At 43.4% G+C, this 18,510-nt stretch overlaps 3 protein-coding genes and 3 non-coding genes across 9 annotated transcripts; all 6 read left to right on the top strand.

Moving 5' to 3' along the window:
* The first annotated feature begins 29 nt into the window (after positions 1 to 29).
* Positions 30 to 6,655, top strand: LOC103383024 (phosphate carrier protein, mitochondrial-like). Of its 4 annotated transcripts, none has more exons than XM_008316021.3 (8): positions 30 to 165; positions 686 to 840; positions 2,826 to 2,950; positions 3,706 to 3,885; positions 3,990 to 4,171; positions 4,515 to 4,687; positions 5,467 to 5,577; positions 6,310 to 6,655. In XM_008316021.3, exons 2-8 carry the CDS (start codon positions 699 to 701, stop codon positions 6,468 to 6,470), a joined length of 1,074 nt encoding a protein of 357 aa, XP_008314243.1. In that variant the 5' UTR covers positions 30 to 165; positions 686 to 698; the 3' UTR covers positions 6,471 to 6,655. The 4 variants fall into 4 exon arrangements, with proteins under 4 accessions (XP_008314243.1, XP_008314244.1, XP_008314242.2 ...); XM_008316022.3 differs by lacking the exon at positions 2,826 to 2,950 and adding an exon at positions 1,765 to 1,889; XM_008316020.3 differs by lacking the exon at positions 2,826 to 2,950 and adding an exon at positions 1,765 to 1,889 and having other exon boundaries at positions 90 to 169.
* Positions 4,231 to 4,435, top strand: LOC112487437 (small nucleolar RNA SNORA53). Its single transcript, XR_003050499.1, has one exon. It is a non-coding gene; the product is annotated as a small nucleolar RNA SNORA53 (small nucleolar RNA).
* LOC112487436 (small nucleolar RNA SNORA53) lies at positions 5,626 to 5,830 on the top strand. The gene has a single exon (XR_003050498.1). It is a non-coding gene; the product is annotated as a small nucleolar RNA SNORA53 (small nucleolar RNA).
* Positions 6,656 to 6,739: 84 nt separating the features above from the next.
* Positions 6,740 to 8,658, top strand: LOC103383045 (phosphate carrier protein, mitochondrial-like). The gene is made up of 3 exons (XM_025057167.1): positions 6,740 to 6,772; positions 7,240 to 7,426; positions 8,159 to 8,658. The coding sequence occupies exons 1-3, from the start codon at positions 6,740 to 6,742 to the stop codon at positions 8,317 to 8,319; spliced, it is 381 nt and encodes a 126-aa protein (XP_024912935.1). The 3' UTR covers positions 8,320 to 8,658.
* On the top strand, positions 7,475 to 7,679 carry LOC112487435 (small nucleolar RNA SNORA53). Its single transcript, XR_003050497.1, has one exon. It is a non-coding gene; the product is annotated as a small nucleolar RNA SNORA53 (small nucleolar RNA).
* Positions 8,659 to 12,589: 3,931 nt separating the features above from the next.
* Positions 12,590 to 17,732, top strand: LOC103383025 (L-lactate dehydrogenase B chain). The gene is given in 9 exon segments (XM_008316023.3): positions 12,590 to 12,722; positions 14,710 to 14,846; positions 15,407 to 15,464; positions 15,467 to 15,520; positions 16,019 to 16,192; positions 16,266 to 16,439; positions 16,517 to 16,634; positions 16,777 to 16,900; positions 17,457 to 17,732. Coding segments are annotated over 8 exon segments (999 nt in total). The 5' UTR covers positions 12,590 to 12,722; positions 14,710 to 14,717; the 3' UTR covers positions 17,625 to 17,732.
* The last annotated feature ends 778 nt before the right edge of the window (positions 17,733 to 18,510 follow it).

Raw genomic sequence — 18,510 nt, 5'->3', positions numbered from 1 at the left:
CTGACAGCACCGCGGTGCAACCTTATTGCATGAAACAGCACGGAGACCCGCCCGGACTTTGCTGTGACGTCACGAAAGGACAAATCTTTATACCGCGAGGTCATTCGGCCTCTCTGAGTGGCCGGTTACAGGGAAACGGCGTCGCCATCTTGAGGCACGAACCTAGTGAGTGTGTATCTACTTAAAAAATAAAGTATATGAGATAAAAAAATCAATGTGAAAATCAGCTAACGTTACTGCGAAGGTATACTTTTTCAAAATCTTTAATTGTTTCCAGTGCGAACGTTTTCATAGTCGGACTAAGACCTCGCGTCTTGAACCGACGACGTTAGCCTAGCGTGCTAAATAGCATAGCATTTTAGCGTCCATACAGAAAACCGGAAGTTTTTTAAATGTGTAGAAACCCTACTGATATTAAGGGTATAAGCACTTCAGTATTACTTGTACAATAATTGTACGACCACCACTGTGGCGTGACATTTGTGCTATGTGCTTAAATGTGTTTGTCCTTTTCACTGTCATTCAGTCATGAAGCTAAGATGCTAACCAGCACGTGACATCGCGTTCCTAAGTTCAGATGTTGACGTATGTGTGCGTGTGTCGGTCTGGGGGAGTGGATTGTGTTACCATCCTGAGCTAGCTCAGCGCTAACTGGTATCTCACTTTGCCGCATCTGCGACAACAGGCAGGACACCATCATGTACCCGTCATCTCTAACACTGCTCGCCCGGGCTAATCCGTTCAGCTCCCCTCTGTTCAGCCTCCAGAAGGTGGAAGAACCGCAACAACCTCTCCATGGACAGAGGACCCGCAGACTTGCAGCAGCAGCCGCTGCAGAAGGTAACCCCGGCACAGAGTCGATAGCCCGGCTTCATAGCAAGCGCCAGCGGCGTTAGCTCATCCGGCGAGATTGCGGTCGATTTACAGTGCATAATCTGGCATAACATTGTCTAGAAAGTGATTGCTGGAGAACTGCACTCATTTGTTAATCCCATTTGAAAGCCGTGTAGGTTAAAGGACAATGTTAAGAGATGGCGCTAGCTTCAAGGCCTCATTGGAAGCGGTGCCTCAGTGGAGGACAAGGAAGGACAAAGCAGTATTTTGCCCTCTCACAGTTGTACGGTTGACTCTGCTCCATGGTACTTTGTTGGAATGAATACATTTTAGCACAATCATTAAAATGAAGTTGTGAATAAATGAATTCAAAGGAGTTACATAACTTCAAACAACCCCTGCAGTGACCCCTGTCTGAACTTTAAGAAGTGACCAGGAACAAATTGTTCTATCTTTAAACAGTTATGGTTTGATTAATAAACAGTTCTCTGGTGCCATTGTGGTATTTTAGCTTATTGTCAAATATTTATTTATTTAATTAAATCAGCCCTATTTATCTTGAGCAGTCCAGGTGTTTTTTCAACAACTGACTTCACCTCCAGACTGCTGTCTCTTTAACTAAATTTGGAGTTGGCCATTTTGCAGAAATAACTGCAGTATTTTGAAAGTACTGTTTGGTTTGTTTCCAGCTCCCATGGGTTTAACACCAACAATAAGCAGTAAATTTAAGTTGCCTTTGTCATTTGGGAGTGGATCAAGTTTGGCCAGTGGTTTGTTTTTCTGTTAGGAGTGATGCGCCTAAGTGAGTAATGTTTATTTTGTCTACTTAATTTTGAAGAAGGAAAAAAAAAATTGACATCGGCAGCAAACCCTTCTCTCCTTCCTGCCCATACATGCCCAGTTTTTAAAACCATGGCTTTGTTTCTTCAGAGGGCAACAGTTGTGAGTTCGGATCTCAGAAGTATTTCATCCTGTGTGGCTTTGGTGGGATTCTGAGCTGTGGTACCACACACACAGCTGTCGTTCCCCTTGACTTGGTCAAATGCAGATTGCAGGTCTGTTTCCATGGCCCGGAGCCAATTTTTTAAACGTCGTATCCCGCCTCTCCATAACCCGTTGTGTTTTTTTTTTTTTTTTGTTAACGCATCGATTTGCATGAAGAAATTCTGCCAACCCATTTGTGAAGTTTTTTTTTTTTTTTGTATATAAATCCTTGTGATTTCCAAACTTTTGAGTGATCACAAGTTGGGTCCTACAGTTCTGCACCGGTGTCTAATGATTGTCTGCCTGTGACCGTGTCCACAGCAGAGGACACTTAAAGGTGAAGGTCAAATGTCAAATCCGATGGAGCACAAATGTTGAATGTTTACTGTGATATTTGACACCAGTGGGGTTGACTGTGTCATGACGGCCTCACGGTGGACTGACACAGACTGCCATGTAACGTAGCCTTCTTTTTGAGATTTGTTTCATAATGAACTGATTTAAGACAAGACATGTTTTTATGGATCATTCGTACGACCTTTGATTTGTGCGAATCTCAGTTTTGTGACCACACGAAGGGGTTTGTATTTGAGTCAATCACTACAGTGTACAGTTGACCCTCGACACGGGAACGACCGCCGTCTTGTTTTGCAGCTTCTTAATGTACATTTTAGAAATGACCCCAGTAAGGTCTCAAAAGTTGCTTTAAAAAGGATCAACGGTCGTTATACTGTAGTGAATGATTTAACATGTAAACCCCCACTGTGGCTTTTTAAAAATGATTTTACAGAAATCACATTCACAATGTTTTATTTTTTGTAATGAACTTTTGGTGTGATCCTAATAATATGGTGGCATGTTTGTGGCAGAGCCACCTATAAGGAAGAGTTCTCTCTTCTGACAACTCTTCGTTATGTGGTTCTGGTTCAGTGATGATTTTTGTTGTCGCATGTCACCCTGCATGTTGCATGTGTGTTGTGTCCCCCCTCCCCCCCCTTCTACCACAGAGGATGTGAGCTGCGAGTTTGGCTCCTCAAAGTACTATGCCCTATGTGGGTTTGGGGGTATCCTGAGCTGCGGTATCACACACACAGCAGTCGTGCCCCTCGATCTTGTCAAGTGTCGTCTTCAGGTTTGTATAAAAAGCTGAACCTAGACCTCGGCAACAGATAAACCGACAGCCTGTCCAGTAGGGGTGTAAGAAAATATCCATACACTGAAATATGACAATATTTCATTTCATGATAGTGTATTAATATTCCTCTTTTTATCACCAATTCCCAGTCAAATTCCTGGTGTTGGTTCGTTTTATTTTTCTTTAATTTTTTTCTCTAATGATTCCAAATGCAGATCCCTCTGTTCATATATTCATGCCTATAGTATGGCTGTATATCACAATATATTGCTTTTTTTCCCCCCTTTATTGTGATGCATCTCATATCACCAGATTCTGGCCAATACACACCCCTACTGTCCAGCAGTTTAATGCAGGATTTGAAACAGTTTTCACTATTAAATAGGCAGTTTAGAGCAGTGTATTTAAACACTTAATCCTTAAAACATATTTATAACCAAAACAGGAAATTCAATTTCTAATTAGTGAATTTTTCCCACTGTGGAAACAGGGGTCTAACGCCCCGCCCCCATCATGTTGAGAACCACTGATTCAGAGATTGATTATATTAGAACCCCTATACCATTCATCATTAAAAATGAATGTAGTATCTACAAGAAACTATGCAAATTTTTATTTTTATACACTTTATTTATTCTGGACAAAATTCTTAAACAGTAAAAAGTATAAACAGCTCTTCCTGATATTCTATGAGAGGGTTTCTTTTTTTAAACTGTTGACTTGCGTGCTCACTGGAGTATTTCTGTTACCAGGTGAGCCCAGATAAATACAAGAGCATCGGTAACGGCTTCGCAGTGACAATAAGGGAAGATGGCGTCAGGGGACTGGCCAAGGGCTGGGCCCCCACCTTCATCGGCTACTCCATGCAGGGACTGTGCAAGTTTGGCTTCTATGAAGTGTTCAAGGTCTTCTACAGTGATCTCCTGGGAGAGGTGAGGTCCACAGAGATGTGGACTTAAAGTATTTCTTATTGAACCAATGTTAGTCCAGTTTTTTAAAAACCCTCTGACCTTTTGTCGATGGTTGACATCATCAGGAGAATACCTACCTCTGGAGGACATCGCTGTACCTGGCTGCCTCAGCCAGCGCAGAGTTCTTCGCCGACATCGCTCTGGCTCCCATGGAGGCAGTCAAGGTTCGTGTCCAGACCCAGCCAGGCTACGCTAACACTCTCAGACAGGCCTTGCCCAAGATGTACGCAGAGGAAGGAATCTGGGCGTAAGTGTTCACTTCCTCTTTCTTCTAAAAAAGAAAAAAAAAAGGATGATTTATGTGACAACACGCTCCTTAGATCCACCTCTGGAGGGCGCTGTTCTCTGAGCAGCGTTCCTCAGCAGCTTTGCGGCTGTACAGTTGGAGGTGCTTGAGTCATTGGCGTGTGAGAACAGTCCACCTGTCCTCCCAGCTCATCTGCTGCACTGGCCGTCCTGTCCTCTACGGACAGGAAGTTCCCAGTGCAGCTCAACCTGGGAGACGGACATAACAAACAAACCAACAAAGAGTGACATTTACGATTAGCCTTCAGTCGACCCAGATCATAACATTTCTGTTGTTTCTCCAGATTCTACAAGGGTGTGGTTCCCCTGTGGATGAGACAGATCCCCTACACCATGATGAAGTTCGCCTGCTTCGAGCGCACAGTGGAGATGCTGTACAAGTACGTCGTTCCCAAGCCCCGCAGCGACTGCAGCAAATCTGAGCAGCTGGTTGTCACATTTGTGGCCGGTTACATTGGTGAGTATCAGAGACATCATCATCCAATACCGTACGTCTTCTTGTTGACATTAACCTGCCTCTGTATTAATTAATGATGACGGTTAACGGGGCTCCAGACTAATGTCTGTGGGACATAAAAAAATGCACACGGGAAGATGATTAATAGCCCCGGGACGCGGACGAGAATTCTTTGTGCACTGAATATGCGCACTGTCGCTCGCTACGTGAACGTCAACGAAACAATAGACAGAATTGCGGTGATATCAGAAGAACACAGCGCTGCGACGTTACGTATTTGATGATCGTGCTCCAGATTTTTAGAAAAGATAAACCCCTGAGGGAGAAGGAAAAAAAAATGGCGGTCCGGTGCTAATTCAACTACAAAGTTGAAGGTGAGTATCTTATTAAATCTCTGAGTATCTCGTTAATCAGCAGCAGATTTATCTATCGAGGAAGTGGAGATACAGCTCCTCTGTCTCTCATGAACAGACTGGAAGTGTCTCACACATGCAGTAGTGTTAGTTTTTTCTTACACACTTTTTAAAATAAACCGTATTAACGGAGAATACATTTATTCCTAATTAATCCCCATCCTCTGAGTATTGTGTTTTATGGCGCTATACATGTCAGAGCTGAAGTTAAGAATCGGGACAAAATTCTTTTTGGGACGGTTCAAATTATATTTGCGGACGATTCCGAGACGGTGGTTAAAAAATTGTAGTCTGGAGCCTTGTCGCTTAAACTTGTTGTCAGCCACAGTGTTAATGGTTCCTTTCTCTCTCTTTCTCTCTGTGAAGCTGGTGTGTTCTGCGCCATCGTGTCCCACCCTGCTGACTCCGTTGTGTCTGTGCTGAACAAGGAGAAGGGCAGCACCGCAGTCCAGGTCCTCAAGAAGCTCGGACCCAAAGGTCAGTATATTTACTGCAACTCAAAGCCTTCAGTGTTTGTGTTTGTCCAACACGCTCCTTAGATCCACCTCTGGAGGGCGCTGTTCTCTGAGCAGAGTTCCTCAGCAGCTTTGCGGCTGTACAGTTGGAGGTGCTTGAGTCATTGGCGTGTGAGAACAGTCCACCTGTCCTCCCAGCTCATCTGCTGCACTGGCCGTCCTGTCCTCTACGGACAGGAAGTTCCCAGTGCAGCTCAACCTGGGAGACGGACATTCAACTGACTGGAATGATGTGTGAAGTCTATGTAAATGATCAGGGTTTGTTTTAGAGATGTAGACTTTGAGTTTGACTTTACTCTAGTTAGACCAGACTGAATATTTTAGTCGGCTGAAATTTTTGATTTCTTCGTATAAATAAATATTTTATTTTCAACAAACTTTCTACCCCTTTTCTGGTAACTAGTTGTGTATTGGCAATGTATCACGATACGGGGAAACGATACAATATATTACGATGCTATATGTAAGACGATATATTGAAGGTTTTTTGGGGTTTTTTTCCCCTTCCTGTTTGTGCCTCTATGAAGCTGAGGGATATTGATATCGTTAATTCTTGTTAATTTTCAAAATAAAACATATCTTAGACTTCATCCTGTTTGTATTGGAGCCTGAAGGATGAATTATTTTGAAATATCTGCAGAATATCTTCCAGTGAATGAAGTCAATGAAAACTAAAAACCTTTCTGTCCTCCAGGTGTGTGGAAGGGTCTGGTTGCCCGTATCATCATGATCGGTACGCTGACCGCCCTGCAGTGGTTCATCTACGACTCTGTGAAGGTCTACTTCCGTCTGCCCCGCCCTCCTCCCCCCGAGATGCCAGAGTCCCTGAAGAAGAAGCTGGGCCTCACAGAGTAACGTGACGGGTTCTGTCCTTCATTCCTTCACTGAGCCTCAGCCCACAGTCGACTCCTCTGAACCTCACTACTCTGATCCACAGCACTCACACACACACAGAGCAGTTTTCTACACTGTATTTATGTCGTCAGCTCAGAACACTGAGCGGCTGCAGCTCATGTTTATTTAAAAAAACAAAAAAAGAATTAAAACATCACAGGTGTGGTGATGGGGCTGTGGCTCTAGGCTTTAACAAAGGAGAATAACCCTAACCCTAAGTCGCTCGCTACATGAACGTCAACGAAACAATAGACAGAATTGCGGTGATATCAGAAGAACACAGCGCTGCGACGTTACGTATTTGATGATCGTGCTCCAGATTTTTAGAAAAGATAAACCTCTGAGGGAGAAAGGAAAAAAAAAAATGGAGGTCCGGTGCTAATTCAACTACAAAGTTGAAGGTGAGTATCTTATTAAATCTCTGAGTATCTCGTTAATCAGCAGCAGATTTATCTATCGAGGAAGTGGAGATACAGCTCCTCTGTCTCTCATGAACAGACTGGAAGTGTCTCACACATGCAGTAGTGTTAGTTTTTTCTTACACACTTTTTAAAATAAACCGTATTAACGGAGAATACATTTATTCCTAATTAATCCCCATCCTCTGAGTATTGTGTTTTATGGCGCTATACATGTCAGAGCTGAAGTTAAGAATCGGGACAAAATTCTTTTTGGGACGGTTCAAATTATATTTGCGGACGATTCCGAGACGGTGGTTAAAAAATTGTAGTCTGGAGCCTTGTCGCTTAAACTTGTTGTCAGCCACAGTGTTAATGGTTCCTTTCTCTCTCTTTCTCTCTGTGAAGCTGGTGTGTTCTGCGCCATCGTGTCCCACCCTGCTGACTCCGTTGTGTCTGTGCTGAACAAGGAGAAGGGCAGCACCGCAGTCCAGGTCCTCAAGAAGCTCGGACCCAAAGGTCAGTATATTTACTGCAACTCAAAGCCTTCAGTGTTTGTGTTTGTCCAACACGCTCCTTAGATCCACCTCTGGAGGGCGCTGTTCTCTGAGCAGAGTTCCTCAGCAGCTTTGCGGCTGTACAGTTGGAGGTGCTTGAGTCATTGGCGTGTGAGAACAGTCCACCTGTCCTCCCAGCTCATCTGCTGCACTGGCCGTCCTGTCCTCTACGGACAGGAAGTTCCCAGTGCAGCTCAACCTGGGAGACGGACATTCAACTGACTGGAATGATGTGTGAAGTCTATGTAAATGATCAGGGTTTGTTTTAGAGATGTAGACTTTGAGTTTGACTTTACTCTAGTTAGACCAGACTGAATATTTTAGTCGGCTGAAATTTTTGATTTCTTCGTATAAATAAATATTTTATTTTCAACAAACTTTCTACCCCTTTTCTGGTAACTAGTTGTGTATTGGCAATGTATCACGATACGGGGAAACGATACAATATATTACGATGCTATATGTAAGACGATATATTGAAGGTTTTTTGGGGTTTTTTTCCCCTTCCTGTTTGTGCCTCTATGAAGCTGAGGGATATTGATATCGTTAATTCTTGTTAATTTTCAAAATAAAACATATCTTAGACTTCATCCTGTTTGTATTGGAGCCTGAAGGATGAATTATTTTGAAATATCTGCAGAATATCTTCCAGTGAATGAAGTCAATGAAAACTAAAAACCTTTCTGTCCTCCAGGTGTGTGGAAGGGTCTGGTTGCCCGTATCATCATGATCGGTACGCTGACCGCCCTGCAGTGGTTCATCTACGACTCTGTGAAGGTCTACTTCCGTCTGCCCCGCCCTCCTCCCCCCGAGATGCCAGAGTCCCTGAAGAAGAAGCTGGGCCTCACAGAGTAACGTGACGGGTTCTGTCCTTCATTCCTTCACTGAGCCTCAGCCCACAGTCGACTCCTCTGAACCTCACTACTCTGATCCACAGCACTCACACACACACAGAGCAGTTTTCTACACTGTATTTATGTCGTCAGCTCAGAACACTGAGCGGCTGCAGCTCATGTTTATTTAAAAAAACAAAAAAAGAATTAAAACATCACAGGTGTGGTGATGGGGCTGTGGCTCTAGGCTTTAACAAAAGAGTCCAACATGGATGTATTCCTCTGTAGAAACCTCTGGTTTTATCAGTTTGTCGTTAGGAAATGTGGAAATGTTCTAATTAAATAAATACCCTCCAACAACTCTCTGTTCATGCTGGGGTTTTTTTTGTTTGTTTGGTTTTTTTTTAAGTATAAAGATGAAGAATAAAAATCTTTCTTACACCTGTTTTTCATAGGCTGAGTCTCAGCGTGTGGTTTTTAACACGAGCTGGAACGTCTCAGTTTAAGAAATGATGCGGTGCGGCCACAAGGTGGCGTTAGAAGGTCATTCTGTTCTATGCGTATATGTACGTGTATGAGAGTATAAATATATAAAAATGTATACACATTCGAGAGTGTGTATGCAATTTTATATAAATATATATGTATACGTCTCCATGTATACATATATGTTCGTATTAATGTAGACGCTAATAAGTAAACAGGCATATACGTGTGTGTATGTTTATATATATATGTGTGTATACACATTCTTTTACTAAAGGTAGGTCTTCCATAACATATTACCGTCATTTATTGTCATTTCACATTATTGTACATAACGTATGGAAGTCAATGGTATTCGTTTATTATCCTATTTTACGTTAATAGCACCTTTAAATATATTTACTGTTACGTGTTACATATATATATTATATATTTGTTTTGTTTGCTATATAAGGAATGTTAAGAAATTAAATGTTGGACATTTTACCGGTAAAGGTTTCCGTTCACTGAATGTGCGGGCCGTAAATAAAGTTACACATTCGCCTGTGTAAGATTTATTTACTGCTCGCACTTTCGATGACGCAGGGTTTATTTGACTAGTTTATTTCCGGTCGTGGTTTTATTTATGGACAGTACGTGTTATTGGTTCAGGCTCCTTTAGTTCTTCATGCGTCAACATTAAAAGTAATCACGAAACTACGTTCGGGAATTTCGTGTCTTTCAGCATTCCTCGAATAGTAGACTTGAATGGAAGGCATTTAACTATAACGTCTCCTCTTACTGCTTCTTTCTCACCACTAGAGGGCGGCGTCGCCTCACATTAACGGTTTTGTTACAGCAGCGACTCTTGTCAGTTGTGTTTATCAAGAAAGAATGATATATTTAAATCAGAATTCCTTAACACGACGGTAAATATTAAAACAGAAAGACAAATAACAGCAGGTAGGTGTCTGTTTCTCACTTGTCTGTGACTAATTTAAATGATAGAAAATATTAACATGGAAAAATGTCAAGAATACAATATTTTTCAACAATATAAATCAGCCCCTCACGGCTGCTTATAGATTTTGTTTTTCTTTATCAAATTTGCTGCGCGTTTAGGGCCATTTCCGTGTTTGACGACTGGATCCATGGTCCTGAACATGGACTGAAAACGAAATTTATTGATGACTTTATTGCAAATGTACGTTTGAAATTCGAATTAGTTCTACAGCTGACTATAATCCTTTAAAATCTTTTACTCGAAAAAGACAGCGCTGGGAGGCACTTTTTTGTTCTTTGTTTGAGTTCGTTGTTATTTTTGTAAATTGTTCGACACCAACAGAAAAAAAACAACGAACCGTGATCTATTTGTGAAATCGTCTCTGTCATCAGGATCCATTTGTCTGTTTTCCCTCCGCGCTGCCAAACAAACAACTAAAAGATCTCTCACCATGCCGCAGGGGCTCGCTGACAGCCCGAGGGTCATGCAAAGGGTCATGGGAAATGGAGTTCTCATCTGCGTGTTCTCCGACGCTGAGAGCACAGTGTCACTGAATAAAACATTGTCAGAGGAAGAGGCTGAGGAGAGTTTTCACCCAGGAACTTATTTACACATTAACTGTCAATGTGTGTGTGTGGGTGGGGGTGAGGTGTGGAGGAGGGGGAGTGCGTGCATCAGCTGATGGACAAACAGGTTCCATTAAGAATGTTCTCACACCAGGAACTGTCTGAACCTCAGCTTTTATTCTAACCGTCACTTTCAGATATTTTTTCTTCTGTTTTGTTTTGTTTTGTTTTGTTTTCTTCTAAAATAACTATTATTTTACCTATTTGCAGCTCCACACAGTGGCTAGTCATTGTTTTAATGCCTTGAAAAACCTAACCTTTGCCTCAGGACTGTACCGGTGATGCCCAACCACCGCGTCGTGGCACATTAAGGTGCCATCACCGGCATATATTTGACATGTATTTCACTGTGTTCACTGTGTTCTTAGCTTTGATTTCTAACTCTGTGTTGTGATTGGTCAGCTGATCAGGCTGTAAAGGGCAGTGAACGCACCAGCGCACACACAGAGTACTGTATTCACGTCACTTTGCAGGATTTAACGGAGATTAAAGTGATTATGTTTAAATGGTTCAGCTGTTCACGATAAAGTTCTGCTGAAAAACAAAGATTAAAAACTCAGGAGAAAAGTTCAGGCCACAGTTATCTCTCACCGCTGTGTAAAAAACAATGTTATTATTCAATAATAATGATGAATAATTAAATAATTACTCAGTTGTTAATACTGAAAAATTGACATTCTTTGGAGTAAGTCTGTGTATGTGTGTATATATGTGTGTGTGTGTGTGTTATGTAACACCAGGTGAACTCCGCCTTCTTCTCGGACCAGCCAATCAGACGCCTTCCTTTCCCTCCTCGCTGGCTGCCACTCGTCAGCTCGGGGCCTCTCTCGACCACAGACACAAAGGCCCTCGACGTGTCTGCCTTTCAGGCATCAGCCGTGCTGTCACCCCATTGGACGACGAGGGAGGCCGGATGGCAGCATCCTACCAGGCGTCAGCCAATTAGAGAGGCTGTTGTCATGGCCTTTATCATCACTTTGTTCGGCATGCGTGCAGCATCAGCAAGAGAGGGGGGACGGGGGGGGCGGAGGGGGGCATGTTCCTGTGCTGCAGCTGACAGTGGAACAGGGACTGGAACTGAGTCGAGTTTTAAAGATACACATGGATGGATGAACAGGTGGATGAGGATGGATGGATGGATGATGAGGATGGATGGATGAACAGGTGGATGGGTAGATGGATGGATGATGAACTGATGGATGAACAGGTGGATGAATGGATGGATGATGAGGATAAGTGCATGGATAGATGGATGGATGAACAGGTGGATGGATGGATGGATGGATGGATGGATGGATGGATGCCTGTTTTGTCTGGTCTCGGGTCTGTCTCCGTCTCTCTCTCTGGGTCTCTTAGCTCTAGTGTCTGTACCAGGACTGTTGTAGCTAACATTAGCTCTGGTGTCTGTACCAGGACTGTCGTAGCTAACGTTAGCTCTGGTGTCTGTCCCAGGACTGTTGTAGCTAACGTTAGCTCTGGTGTCTGTCCCAGGACTGTTGTAGCTAACGTTAGCTCTGGTGTCTGTACCAGGACTGTTGTAGCTAACATTAGCTCTGGTGTCTGTACCAGGACTGTCGTAGCTAACGTTAGGTCTGGTGTCTGTACCAGGACTGTTGTAGCTAACATTAGCTCTGGTGTCTGTACCAGGACTGTCGTAGCTAACGTTAGGTCTGGTGTCTGTACCAGGACTGTTGTAGCTAACATTAGCTCTGGTGTCTGTACCAGGACTGTCGTAGCTAACGTTAGGTCTGGTGTCTGTACCAGGACTGTTGTAGCTAACGTTAGCTCTGGTGTCTGTACCAGGACTTTTTTTAGCTAATGCTAGCTGTGATGTGTACCAGGACTTTTAGTCTCCATCTGTTTGTGGTTGGCAAACCAAAATTGCAGTTACATTACCGCCACCTTCTGTTTTGGAGTGTGAATTAGCTGCCATTAAATTAATTATTTTTCAACATTTTTCTCTGTTTTATATATATATATAATAATTATAATTAGAAAATATAAATAAATATATATAAATATAATATAAATAATTTCCTATTAATTTTAAAATGAATATTTATAAAATGTCTTTAAAATCAATACATTCATCATTGACTGCTGTTCTAATTCTTTTATATTTGATTCCTCTGTGGAAGAATCGACGGACTGCCCCTCTGCTCTGCTGCCCCCGGCTCTCACATGTTCGAGCCTGGTCACAGTGAAACTCCATCATCATCCACCTCCTCCTCCTCCTCCTCCTCTTCCTCCTCCTCCTCCTCCTCGTCTGTGCCACTCAGCTCCTCTCTCTGATAACGGACACCTGCCTTTTTTAGGAACATCTATAAAAACGTGAGTAAACTCTGATTTTTTTTTTTGTTTTGTTTTTTTTCAACCAGATTCTGTGTTTTCTGAATCTCATTATCTGGAGGTCTGCCGCCGCGCACACACACACACACACACACACACACACACACTGTACTGTTCACATACTATTGCGTGCCGAGCACCTCCGCAGCAATGGATGCTCAGAGTTGGGGGGGAAAAATCCGCGCAGTGAACGATAACTTTGAACGGACGTCACCGGGATTTTCTCTTCTGTTCAGATCCCACCGTTTATTGATGCATTTACTGTTTGAAATAATGATTAAATACAAACATAAAATTCTGTTTTATAAATATATATATGTGTGTGTGTATATTATATAATATTACGTAACAGATGCGGATTGTTGCAGCCTCGTTCATTCAAACGGAGAAAGTGTTGGACGTAAATGCTGTTGAAACACAATGTATCACTATGTGCACGTTAGACTGTGGTCACGTTGTGTCTGTCTGTGTGTGTGTGTGTCTGTGTGTGTCTGTCTGTGTGTCTGGGTGTGTTGGTGTGTGGCACGCAGACAAAGACTGGCAGTGAACTTGAACTTGAACTTGAACTTGAACGCACCTCAGAGTCGATCTGTTAAATCTCGTTATTATTATTTTTTATTTATAATCGTATGTGTTTTTTACTGCTGCTGCGTTCAATGACTTCCTTCACTGTGGGTTTTAAATAAACCATAATCTTATAGATCTGTTAGTGCTGACCTCGATGTGATGAGCTTTACACACACACACACACACACACACACACACACACCGAAGCCCAGACTGTTATATAACACACCCTTGCACTAAAATCACAGTAAAATCCAGATCATCTTCATCATCATCATCATCATCATCACGGTGACGGTGCTTCAGGTCCAGTCTCCCAGGTCTGCAGAGTAAAATTCTGCTGGACCTGATGTAAGTCCAGACCTGATCCTGGAACCTGGAGCCTGGAGCCTGGATCCTGGAGCCTGGAGCCTGGATCCTGGAGCCTGGAGCCTGGAGCCTGGAACCTGGAGCCCGGCTTTGTGCTGCTGAGCTGCACCATTGTTCCAGAACAAGTGCAGGACCACGAGGCGTCTGCGTCACCCCCCCCCCCCCCCCCCCCCCCCCCCCGCACATATTTTCACCTTGTCTTTGCAGCACAGGCTGCTGGTGGAGACACAGAGGAGCAGACCCGGGTTCTTCAGAACCGTTGCTGTCCCACGGACACAGACTCTGTCTGTGGTTGGCTGGTTGAAGGATCAGGCCTGTGATTGGAGGATTATCAGTTGAAATCCAAGCCCTGGCAGCTCTGTTGTTGTTCTGAGCTGACGACTACTTTTTCCCAGGTCTCCAGTCGAGGACGGCTAACGCCGGCGTTAGAAGAGAAAAATATTTGTTGTTAATGGTAAAAAAAAAAAAAAATTAAAGTGTTGTTGTTTTAAACAAAAATCGTTTGAAAATTCAGGAAAAGTTACAAATGACCAGCAGATAGAGGCAGAAAAAGTATTTTTAAAGCGTGAGAAGAAAAATTTGACTCTTCAATTTAAACAGGTTTTTAGTTTAAACTGAGTTCAAGTTCAGTTGATCCTGAATTAATGTTGATGCTGTTTTTGTGCAGCACTGGAGGGCGACAAAGAGTTCTATGATAATAATAATAATAATAACAATTGTTAATATATTCCATCCATCCATTTTCATCCGTTACCGGTTCGCGGGGGCAGCAGTCTCCACCCAAATCACACTGCACCGTACCAACCCCCCTAAACCTTCCTGCGGGTGGTGAGTCCACTGGAAGGTACCAACCGCTCTAGCCGGGATTCGAACTTGCCCAGGAGGTGAACCCTGGAGTTCTACACCAATGACAGAGACACTGCCTCTGGGCCAAAGCGCCACATTATTAATATATTTATTATTATAAATATACTGAACAGGTTGAGCCGCGTCGTCTTCACGTGGACATGTCTCTCCTGTGTCTCCTCCTCAGCTGCCGTCATGTCCTCAGTCCTGCAGAAGCTCGTCAGCCCCATGACCAGCGGCCCCGCCGAGCCCCCCAGGAACAAGGTGACGGTGGTGGGAGTGGGTCAGGTGGGCATGGCCTGTGCAGTTAGCATCCTGCTGCGGGTGAGACCCAACGACACACACACACACACACACACACACGCAGACAAGCTGAGAGTCCTGGGTTTGATTCCCAGAAGAACCACATACCTGGTGCCTCCAGGGGGCCCCAGTGTGGGGTCAGTAAAGTTGATAACATTTTTTTTTTTTAAAAAGAAGAAAGAAACCTGTTGACGACAAAATGCAACTCTGACCCATGAGGATTTGAGCAGATTTTTCTCTAAAAAGAAAATCTCTGCCAACCCTCATTCATTTTTCATTCACAATTTTCATTCCAGTTTAGTTAAAAATGTTATGTCTGCTCTGCGTTTTTTATTTCCATTTTTGAGCATTGAAAACCTGATCAACAAACTCCACACAGATGGTTCCAGAGGAACCACATACCTGGTGCCTCCAGGGGGCAGTGTGTTGCAGCAGATCTGCTATTAACACAAGAATTTCCCCAGTGTGGGGTCAATAAAGTTGATTTAATTAAAAGAAAAAAGAAGAAAGAAACACCTGTTGACGACAAGTCTGTCTTATAACTTTTTGACTCACCCATGTGGTTTTTGTGTGTTTTCCAGGACCTGTGTGACGAGCTGGCTCTCGTGGACGGGGGGGAGGACCGTGTGGATGGGGGGATGTAGTGCAGCACGGCAGCCTCTTCCTGAAGACGTCCAAGATCGTCGCTGATAAAGGTCAGGAGGTCAGGCTCTGCTGTAGTACAATGTGTACTGGTGTAGTATATTGATGTTGAGTCTCGAATACTCAGTCTTACTGTAAACAAACAACTTCCTCCACTGAGAGTGTCTGTTAACTGAGCGCTCGCAGCTTTTATGGCCCAACTGGGAATGAAACCTCAGACCTGAGTCTGTCTGACGGTCAGTGAACGCGACTCACAGCAGAGAAAATGGAAGAGGAAAAAAAAAAAGATTTTCTAAAAATTGAGTTAAAAACTACTTGTTTTATAATCACGGGAAAAACGAAGTTGTTGCGAAAGTTGTCATTTTCATTTAAAATCAGCAAAGATCAAGTGTATTACTGCCCCCTACTGGGCTGGAGTATGTGCACCTGTGTTACTGGTGTGTCATAAATGTATAATTATATTTTAAAATGTTTTTGTCTGTGACTAAATTCACATGTTAAAGACACAGCCCTAAAATACAAAATCTCCTTCTTCTTCTTCTCCCTTCCAGACTACGCAGTGACCGCCAACTCCCGCTTGGTCGTGGTGACGGCGGGTGTCCGCCAGCAGGAGGGCGAGAGTCGCCTGAACCTGGTGCAGAGGAACGTGAACGTCTTCCGGTCCATCATCCCCCAGATCGTCAAGCACAGTCCTGACTGTACTCTCATCGTCGTCTCCAACCCCGGTGAGTCTGAGTCTCAACGTCTGCCGCGTTTAGAAAACCATCATTAACCAGCAGGTGTCGCACTGCTCCACAGTGGACGTGCTCACCTACGTCACCTGGAAGCTAAGCGGTCTGCCCAAACACCGCGTCATCGGCAGCGGCACCAACCTGGACTCGGCTCGCTTTCGCTACCTGATGGCCGAGCGCCTGGGCATCCATTCCACGTCCTTCAACGGCTGGGTGCTGGGCGAGCACGGAGACACCAGTGGTGGGTGCACGCACGGCCGTTTGCGATGTCATGATGATGTCATTGTGTGACTGTTTACGTTACACCTTGTTCTCCAGTGCCTGTGTGGAGCGGAGCCAACGTGGCTGGAGTCAACCTGCAGAAGCTGAACCCTGACATCGGTACCGACTGTGACAAAGAGCAGTGGAAGGACACACACAAGGCTGTGGTGGACAGGTACGCACTGGTCACATGGTCACCTGCCAGTAAACAGTACCAGTAAACAGACCCAAAAGAAAGGGACTGTGGTCCTGTGAGACGACTCGTCAGCGCCACCTTGCATGTTGTGTTTATTGAGAACTGTTTTTTCGTGTTGCAGTGCCTACGAGGTGATCAAACTGAAGGGCTACACCAACTGGGCCATCGGTCTGAGCGTGGCCGACCTGACGGAGAGCATCGTCAAAAACATGAGCCGCGTTCACCCAGTCTCCACCATGGTCAAGGTCAGTGACCTTTACCAGTACACACACACATACAGATGGTACTTGGATGGATGGAACTTTTCTTTTTCCTCTGGTTCTGTTGATTTCCTGCTTAGAGCATGTTTACAAACAGTGTGAAACCTGGTCCTGTTTAGTTGAACACAGCACTGATGTACTCGCAGGAATTAAAGAAACAAAAATTTTCTTCAACAGCTTTATACTGTTATTTTATAGCAGTATGCTGCCACCTAGTGGAGGGGAATTCATTGTTCAGCCTGACAAATAAATAGTACATTTACAATTACATTTTTTGAAATTGAATCATTTTCCACGACTGACTGCAAATATTTTTACAATAACAATAATATTATTATCAAATAAAATGTACTGTTATTTGTCCTGGATATTATAAAAAATATTTTTCCACAACCTGCAAAGTTGGCTGAGTATGGACAACTTTTTGATTGATAGTATCTGTTAGCATTATAACAACATCTATACTGTTAGAGAACAGCCATTGTTATAACCTGGTGGGGGTGTGATCTGCTGATTAACCCGTGTTTGAATGTGTGCTCAGAACATGTACGGCATCAGCGAGGAGGTCTTCCTGTCTCTGCCCTGCGTTCTGAACAGCAGCGGCGTGAGCAGCGTCATCAACATGACCCTGACGGACGACGAGGTGGCTCAGCTGAGGAACAGCGCCGACACGCTGTGGGGCATCCAGAAGAACCTGAAGGACATTTGAGCGTACGTGTACCCCTGTAGTCATCACTCCAGCTTTACCCCCTGAAAATACTACAAGTACTACTTAGCACAGCAGTGATTCTGCTGCCAGCTGTACACACACACACACATATATATAAAGCCAGCTGTACACACACACACGCATATATATAAAATATATTTATTTTTGATCTTTCCAAATTGTCCATTGAATCTAATGATGAATGAAAACACGTACATTTTCCTCCCAGCACTTCATACCCAGTAATGTTGTGTGTTGGTGTGTAGACAAAAATCAAGCACAAAGTGTCGCCCTCTCCCTGTGGAGCGAGGCATTTAATCAGCTGTGAATAAAACAAACAAACAAAAAAAATAATACAAATCCACAAGCACACGGTGTCAGTGACTTAGACACGTTGACGCACACAGAGACGACAGCACACGGTTTGTGTGAGTGAGTATGAAGAGTTTTCAGTTGTGTTAGTGAACAGAGTGTTTGTGGTAATGACCGTCTGACCTGATGTGTGATCACAAGTGTAGTTAAATAAACTGATGTTCACCATAAAAGGTGTTACTGGTGGTGGTGGCTCTTTTTCTTGCTGACTCTGCATGTTGCTCTATTTTTGAAAAATGTCTAAAAATATTGTAAATATATTAGCATATATGCATATTTTTGAATGGATATATTAAAATAGTAGTAATAAATAAATATTTACGCATAGGGATGTAACGCTACAATATTTTTGAATGGATATATTAAAATTAAACTAAATAGTAGTAATAAATACATATTTACGCATAGGGATGTAACGCTACGTCGTGAACTGATTAAAAATCGATAAAAATGTGTGACAATTTATATCGGGTGAAATCATACTATGAGACCATACACTCCAATACAGTAGGTG

The sequence above is a fragment of the Cynoglossus semilaevis genome, chromosome 8, assembly GCF_000523025.1.
Source record: "Cynoglossus semilaevis isolate Cse_v1.0 chromosome 8, Cse_v1.0, whole genome shotgun sequence".
Lineage (NCBI taxonomy): Eukaryota > Metazoa > Chordata > Actinopteri > Pleuronectiformes > Cynoglossidae > Cynoglossus > Cynoglossus semilaevis.
This window is presented reverse-complemented; position numbering and strand designations above follow the sequence as displayed.